The 8,359-nt window shown below is 43.3% G+C and overlaps 1 protein-coding gene across 4 annotated transcripts; it reads right to left on the bottom strand.

Annotated features, from left to right (window-relative positions):
* Positions 1-13: 13 nt before the first annotated feature.
* LOC122760320 lies at positions 14-7,961 on the bottom strand. Of its 4 annotated transcripts, none has more exons than XM_044015442.1 (5): positions 7,899-7,961; positions 2,510-2,793; positions 1,062-1,328; positions 832-984; positions 14-529 (listed from the first exon to the last, which is right to left on the bottom strand). In XM_044015442.1, exons 2-5 carry the CDS (start codon positions 2,778-2,780, stop codon positions 333-335), a joined length of 888 nt encoding a protein of 295 aa, XP_043871377.1. In that variant the 5' UTR covers positions 2,781-2,793; positions 7,899-7,961; the 3' UTR covers positions 14-332. The 4 variants fall into 4 exon arrangements, with proteins under 4 accessions (XP_043871377.1, XP_043871368.1, XP_043871357.1 ...); XM_044015433.1 differs by lacking the exon at positions 7,899-7,961 and adding an exon at positions 3,725-6,065; XM_044015422.1 differs by lacking the exon at positions 7,899-7,961 and adding an exon at positions 3,425-3,717.
* Positions 7,962-8,359: the final 398 nt, after the last annotated feature.

Raw genomic sequence — 8,359 nt, 5'->3', positions numbered from 1 at the left:
ATCCACTGAAGCATGACGTTTATATTTTATCCAAGGTCTCTTTTCGGGCAACATTTTCTGCAGGAAATGATTTTCAACTGTAAAAATCTTTAGCGAACTATAACTTTAAATGAAACATAGTGGAGTGGAAAGTACAATATTTCCTTCTGAATTCCAGAGTGGAATTCACAGGTACAAGTAGAGAAAATGTAAAAATGGCACAAAAGTACAGCAACGTTCACTCCTTACAATAACACGGTTGAGTCCAAACGCTTTTCACAGTGCAGTACAGTTGACAGATGATGCATCGTCTTATTTTAGCTGCCTGAAATGTCATATTTCCACCTCTATTTCTAAAAGTCCGTGTGCGTCGGACCAGTCACAGCAGAGGGAGGGAGCTCAGGTGCGTTGATAAGTTCCTGTCCAAGGTGTGACTGCTGCAAGGCAAAGAGAGTGACGCCCGAGCTGTACGCCGCAGGGATCCTGATGTGCGTCAACACCGGACCCTCTTGTTCCTGTTCCTCTTCTCGCACCATTTGTTTTACCTGACCTGAGCAGGGGGAAATATATGCGTTAATCTCCAACGTTTAGCAAAGGAAAATGTCTAAAATCTCAACATCTTGTGTATTTAGCAAAATCACAACCTGTTCAGTCGTATTTTAGTTCAGTAACTGTGTCAGACGGAGGAAGTAATGAACGAACAAACCTTTTTAATGAACTGACACCAAAAACACCTGCTTTGCTTGTCAATAATGGAAAAAGCGATAGTGTAACACACGACCATACAGAAGAAAACCAAATACTTGGACCAAATACAGGGCCTTAAAAGCCACACCGTCATCCTCGAGTTACCCTCAACGTCCAGAGCTTTCCAGCGCGGGTCCGTCTGACTCTCTATGAAGCTGGACAGACACGACTCGGGCGTCAATCGCTGCAGGACGTCTTCTCGACGAACCAGCAACGCAGATTCACTGCAGAGTCTCTGGTGCACCTCCTCCTCGCTCACTACAAGGAATTTAGTCAGATAAACATGATTTTGGATGATGTGATGTCAGAGGATTGTTTTCTTCCCCGTTACTCACCGACATCTAACGGGTTCGTCATGAAAACGGCGTTGGGTGCGACCCCAAATATGAGCTGATGGTGCCACGCGTCAGGCACCTCGTCTCCCTCGGGTACGGCCAGCTGCATGTTCATGGTTGCCACGGGAACGGCTCCCTTTCGGAGCCAGCGCGCGAGCCAGGGGACGAGGTTCACCTGCCGCCGGGGGTGAAGGTGGAAGAAGCGACCCGTCACCTTGCCTTTACTGGCCTCCACTGCTCCCGCGATGAGCTGAGCGTGCGTCGCGCCTAAAATCAGACTTTTATTGCTTTATCGCAACAAAAACAGCATATTTTTCTATTCTTAAGGTCATTGATTATACATGGGCAGGATGACGGCTTCAATCAAACACCTTAAATGTCAATATAGAAGCGGTCACGGAGCTGAAAAGGTCAACTGCAGTTTTCTCCTCTGAGTGACATGAAAGCCTTTGTCTAATTCAACGAGGGTACTTTTATAAATCGGCGCGACCAGCAGCACTGATAGGAGCGAGACTGGTACAGTTCGACTTCCGGTTAACACATCCGTGACAGCTGAAATATGATTTCCCATGGAGCCCAGTTCACATATTCAACCGTCACCTGCTTATGCTGGGTCAGGACTTGGGAGGGCAGCGGGATAAGCGGCGGTGTTTCCCGGTGATGCTTTCCCCAGAAACACATTCTCCAGCTCCTTCTGGGATATTTAGTCGCTTCAGTGAGTCCTGGCTAAAACCAGGTCTTTTCCCAGTTGAGCAAACCCAGAAACCCTCCAATGGAAGTTGCCCACAAAAAGGAGCAGTGGTGCCATTCCCTACTCCTCGGGCTCCACTCAGTCCCTCCTCCATCCACTCTACCTAAGTCATTTCAGCTGCTCCTTTGCCACATGTGAAGCCACTTTTAACATTCAAACATTCAGCGACACAAAGTCATCCTTTGATATTCCATTATCTGTGATGTCACCAGGCAATGGTTCTACTGTGTTTTAATGCAAACTACATACATTAAATACTTGAAAAAAAGGTGGTGTTATTGAGGAATAACGGTGTGTTTACTCTGTGGTGCGACAGAGGTGATACGGTGACACAAATGATGATTGAAATTTGAAAGAGTACAATCTGAAGATAGAACAGCTCTGGGCTAATTTAAAAAAGAATCATAAACTGAAGAGAAAACATTAGAAATGTGTGTGTTTTTTAATCGAATTTTGCCAGACTTTGTTATGCAGAATATTAGTGAGATATTCCAAAGGAACCAGCTAAAATATGATCTCACTGCAACTTTTAACTGAAGGGCTCTTCTCATTAAGCCACAAAAAAATGTTTCCTCAGAGCAAAAGTGAGAATGTTATATCATCTTTTACCAGCAAAAGCTGGAAGCTTAATAGCACACGTGCAAGGTTGTGAACAGTGACAAGTTGCACCTTCAGGCGTAGTTTTTGGCTCATTTACCTGCTTCACTCCGGGACAGCAGATAGTCAGGCAGAGGCGACTCAATCCTCCTCAGGCGAGTTTGGACGCAGCGATCGGCCTCCTCGGGGGCCACGTCCACGCCGAGGGCCTTCAGCGCGTCCACCACGGCCGTGGCGCCGCAGGCCGAGGTTCCGATCTGCAGGGTCTGCCTCTCCAGAGCCTCCTGGATGGACCAGAGCATGGCTCGACCGTTGGCTCCTCCCGCCTCATCTTCATCAGCGCCACAGACCTGCTCACACGCGCGCTCCATCGGAGAGACTTCACTGCGGGATACAGGGATGAGGATCAATGAGAACATTACCAGTTCAAAACAACTCTGTGCGTTCATCAGTTATTCGTACAGCTTTTTATAATCCTTCTCAGTCAGAGGTTGATCCATTCCTACTGAGCAAAATATCAAAACTGTCTGAAACCCACTTTGAGATATTTCTTCTTTCATTTATGAAAATGAAAAATGGGACATTTCTGGAGCAGTGGCTCTCAAACCTTCTCTGCTAAGCACCACCTGAGAAAATATTGAGCTCTCAAAGTAACACCGTTATCCACCAAAGTTAAAACACAATAGTGTAAATAGGCCGAGCAAAGTCACTTTCCACAGGAGGCAGATTTGTGCCAAAAAACTCACTGCTGGATTAGGGAAATATTTATCTTATCAGCGAGTTCACAAATAAAAGGGATATTTCTTTTTTCTTTATACTTTAAAAGTCCCATACTGTGCAGTAAAAATGTCTGATATTCAGTCTATCCAGTTCAACTTTTAGAAATATCCAGTTATTAGGTCTCTGAATTACAGCTGTGAGGATTTTCATTATTTTTTCCAATTCATAAATCTTCCTTCAAACGTGCACTCAGACATCCGGTTTTATTTTGAAAAACGGATATCGATGTCCTTACACATCCGCTTGACGCATTGCAACGCAGGCGTTTTAGCGGAGGGCGTTTGAAAATTCAGCGTCAGATAGTTTGACCACGGAGAAAGGAGTCTCAAGACAGTTGCACCGCATTGAAGCGAAGTCTTTCTCACTTCGAAGAAAAAAAAGGATGAAAACGACGCTTAAAACGATCGCCTGCTCCATTTACGTCATATGGTTAAAGCTATGTTGCTTTAAGAGAAATGAAAAGTGCAGTTTGGTTCCATGTGTACACGCGCGGAGTGACGACAGTCCGTGTGTGTGTGTGTGTGTGTTTTCTTACCATTTCCTGGGATGACAGCACAGGCCGGCCAAAACAATAACAATCAACGCGCATGCGCACAACACAGATGGTTCTGTGGTATTTTCTTTACAAGTCGCACACGAGCACACAGGGACAACTAGCGCCCCTGCTGGAGACGTGGAGCCATTATAGAAGACAGAAAAGCACCAAACAACATTTTCTAAAGACACATGTTATTTAACCTCTTAACAGAACAGGGTGCAATGATATTTGAAAAAGCCCAAAACGTATAAAAATAAATTAATATTTAATGTATAAAGACGCTTCAAAACTTTTGCAATTAGATCCAGAAAACTTAACATAAACATACTAGTCAATTCTGAATCATGAATATTGACAGTTCATTGCAAAAATCTAATTATTTCCCCCGAAATTGGACATGGCACCCTCACATGACCTCCAGTTATTGTACTTGACGTGTTGAACTGCTTTGGGCAGAATTGGTCTGTGTGGCAATTCTCTATTTAGCCAGTAGATGTCACTGTGGTTACATTTAAGAAGCAGCAGGCAGCAGGTTAAGTAACACAGCAGATAGAGCATGGTGTCATGAAGGATGACACTTGATGAAAGAGCCTCAGGCATGCAGTGTGTCACTATCCATCTATCTATCTATGGATGTTGCATTTTTTTTTTTTTTACATGTTTCACTTTACAACGTGAGCATTTTAGAGCAGGGAATGTTAAATTCAGTACATCTCTAAAGTAAACTGTGCAAGCTATCATTATTTTTACTCACCCTTGACAGACTCAAACCTGGCCAAACATGCACCAAAATCCCCTCCACTTCGCTGTGATCATACAGCAGCATAAAATGCAAAAAAGCATAGGGATGATGTAAGAAAAAAAAGAGAAAGAAGTCATCACAGTGACTGTGATTGTGACATCGTCACTGGTGCCTCATGTACATATGTGTATTTCTCATGTGCTACAGGATGTAATAGACTATCCAGGGAGAGGCAGTTCTGTGGACAGCAGAGAAGTCATTTCCAAGTCAAGCCTCGAGTCTTTCGTCAGGAGTCCAAATCAAGTCTTTCATCCTGAGAATTTTATTTATAACTGGAGGACAAGAAAGAATAGTCTGATGTCTTGTATTCATTATGAAGCTATCATTTCAAACACGCTACTTTTTATTTTGATTTATTTTGAAGTTTCTAGTGGTTTTTATATTAAGTATCGGATCGGTATCACCTTGAATTTGACAATTATCCTGTTCTAAACATTACAAAAGAACCTACTGTGTGGTTTGTGTACAGAATCGCGGGGAGCCAAACTAATCGCAGTCTGTCCGTGTGAAGATTCTGTCCACTTGATCCAATCACAGGACCCCCCGTTTCCACAGTCGCCAAAGGAGGTATTACCCAGTATCAATGTGGACGTCCTAATAAAGTGAGAACAACGCGTGACAGCAGAGATGTCGGTGTGTTCCACAAGGACACCGAGTGGTAGAAAAGTGATAGGAAACAAGAGCTTGAACAGAAAAATGATGTGAATGAATAATTTAGAGGGTTTTGATTTATTAAAGAGAGTCTAAGTCTTGGCTAGCGCTCTTTTATCCTCCCGACAATAACTTTATCTGTACTGATCTGCAATCACGGACATCAAACCCCGGTTGGTATTCATCTCGCCTGCTTGTTCTCCTGGTGTTCCTCGGCGTAAGCGGTGGCTGCTGGACGTACTACGAGTGTGATTAAAACTGACTCAAACAGAGGCTGTCTGTCTCTCTCAGTGGCAGCGCTCACCTCGACATCACCTTTTTCATCTCTGTCGACGCTGAAGATAAAGCACTGAGAAGGAGCCTTTCTTACAATAATGCCACAAAGACGGGCTGAGCTATTATTTACCATTTATGTGGAACGTTTGACAAATGTGTCCTTTCAAAAATAAAACTTGAAATGAGACGTAATGATTAGCGTTGGCAGATAATTCGGGAACGCAGAGTGAGCCACCAGCTCTCTGCATGGAAGGTCTTGACTGCCTGATCAGATAGTATAATAATTATGTGTAATCATGTCAGTCTCTGAACTGTTATCACCGTTTCTTGCAGCTACTATGACATTGAGAAATTCCAAATTCTAAAGACTAGAAACAGGATCCGCCATCTTGAAACACTAGACGACTGTGAGACTTTCCAGTTCATTATTATTCATGGAAATGTTATATATGCTGAATTGTGTGCACGCGTTTGAAGACAACACATGCATTATGTAAGCATTTTGTACCAAATGATCCATTTTCCTCGTAATGTCCTCAAAGGACATTATTTGTAGTCATTACATTTGCATCCAAAAATTTCCCCCAAATCTTGTGGTTGTGAAGGTTTAACCCTTTTTACGCCGAAGCCTCAAAATATCCATCTGGATTTTTTTTCTTTTTTGCTTATTTTAACCATAAAAGGGTTAGAAAATGCTTTTAGCCATTTTTGTAGAATAACTTCCAACATCTGGCAGTTATTTAAAATTAACACCAGATTTTGCATGTTAAATGTAAAATTTAAACAGTATAAAACATGTTTAAAATAACATGTGTTTGAGAGACAGGCCAAAAAAATGGAAACTTATGTGCAGGTGTTTTACCAACTCTCTCCTCTCTGGCGACAAAGACGCTGATTCGCCGTCTTCCTGCAACAGCGCAAGTGAAATTCCCGTAATAACCACACGTTGGCTTTGACGCGCAACTTCTCAGCTTTTGGAAACCGCTGGAATGTTTCCGATAGTCTGCGATACGCTCCGTGTTTTAATGTCATAAATCAATATGTTCATATGGTCACCGTGAAAGTGAAGTTCAGGTATACTGTAGCATAAAACACAGAGAACCCTCCCTAGAACAGTATTTTTAGTGGTTTTGCATTCAATTTCTGTTGAAAGATCTTGCCTGTATCGCACACCCGTGGTTCTAAAACTGCGGTACGTGTACCACCAGTGGTACGTGAGCTTACTTTGGTGGTACTCGAAGGAAAATCAGAATTACTGTTCTACTCTATATACCAGTTTACGTGAAGGAATTTTGCATAGGTAATGAAATAATGATAATAATAATTATAGTCACCTTATCTTGCGCTCCATCTTCACTTAATTTCACTCTACCAGTGTGTGAAGTATATGTGAGGAAGAGGAGGATGACGAGAGAGCAAATTATCTTATTTGTAAGAAGATAATGGTGTTTGTTTTTTTTAAACTCTCATGCACCAACACTATCAATCACTCATATATGATGTGTGTGTTTCCAGCGGCGAATGTTCAATTCACAGTCCAGCCGGCCCAGCTGAGGCACGCACACACACACACACACACTCCAGTCATGGCACAGCTGCAGAAAAAAGATTGGCTCATCCTTTCCTTTTCCTATTTTTTGTATTTTGGAGCACTCTGTAAGATTTGGGAAGAAATAATATCACACAAAAAGGCGAATAAACACAAGACGCAGGCACTGACAACAAGTGTCGGCACATCTTAGGGCAACGGAGAGGGGGGCGAGGTGAGCTCGAGTGTCTGTTTTGGGGGGAGTGTGAAAAAATAGAAGAAACTATGCAGTGGTGGAGGAGGAGGACGAGGAGGGGGGATGTTTTTTTTGCTGCTCTGCATCCCTATCTTTTCCTAACAGGTCAATTTTGAAGCAGAAGCTTTCACCCATATTGACAATTAGCAGTTGTTTTTTTTTTTATCTCATTATATCTTCGAAATGAGTATAAAATACTGTGCTCGGAGCAGGAATTTAAAAAAAGAACAACCGTGATGTTATGAATACTGAGCTGCAGTTGTATTTTCTATCTATTCCCGCACCTCGAAACGAATAAATAGCTTCAATTGAACTTTAATCTGATTTTGTTTTTAAATAGTAGCAACCTGTGTCAAACCCTGACTCATGGCATCAGCCTCAAAGTGCACACGTCACTCCGAGTGCTCATCCACCTGCACTGGTCGCACAAGGCAGCGAGAATCTAATCCAAGTCACTCATGTTTGCGTACAACGCGAGGCCTGCGTCTCTGCGCTCTCATTTATATACTTGACACTAGTCTGCGCTCGTTCTTGGCCACAGTCTTGCCACTACGGAATCCCGCCCTGGCACTGCCGTCCCCGCGCGCGAGTCGAGCCAAACAGGACAGACTGATCTCCTCTGTGGCTCCTCACTTGTGGAACGAGTTGCAAAACATACTTAGCGCTTGGACTTAGTGCTCGCCTCGGGATTTTCCATCTGCGCGTCGAGGTTCAGTGTTGTCTGCAAAGAAAGAGAAAGAGGGAGAAGAATGAGGATTTTTGCACGAAAAACTGTGTTCGCAGGTTCGACAACATCTCCCATTGACAGCTCCAGTGCGACTTTTTCACACGGCGCGGCTGAAAAACAGTTAAACGATATCATTAGGAATACATCTGCCTCCTGTGAAATGTCTGTATCTGAATTTGGTGCTGTACTTATTCCACGGTATTATACTTTATTTTCTCGGGGGGTGGTACAAAAAGTTGGAGAACCACGTTTGCTCGAGGGGGGGGATGAATATGAAACGTGGCCGCTGAGGAATCGCCTCCAGTAGACGTTCTGACGGCGCCGGGGGCCGCAACGCGACACAGTGGTGCTGTGGGATTAATCACAAAAAAAGTGTAAGAAAGCATCTTTGC

The sequence above is a fragment of the Solea senegalensis genome, linkage group LG2 (genome assembly GCF_019176455.1).
Source record: "Solea senegalensis isolate Sse05_10M linkage group LG2, IFAPA_SoseM_1, whole genome shotgun sequence".
In the NCBI taxonomy this organism is placed as follows: Eukaryota; Metazoa; Chordata; class Actinopteri; order Pleuronectiformes; family Soleidae; genus Solea; species Solea senegalensis.
Note: the sequence above shows the minus strand (reverse complement) of the source record. Positions and strands in the feature narration are given on the sequence as shown.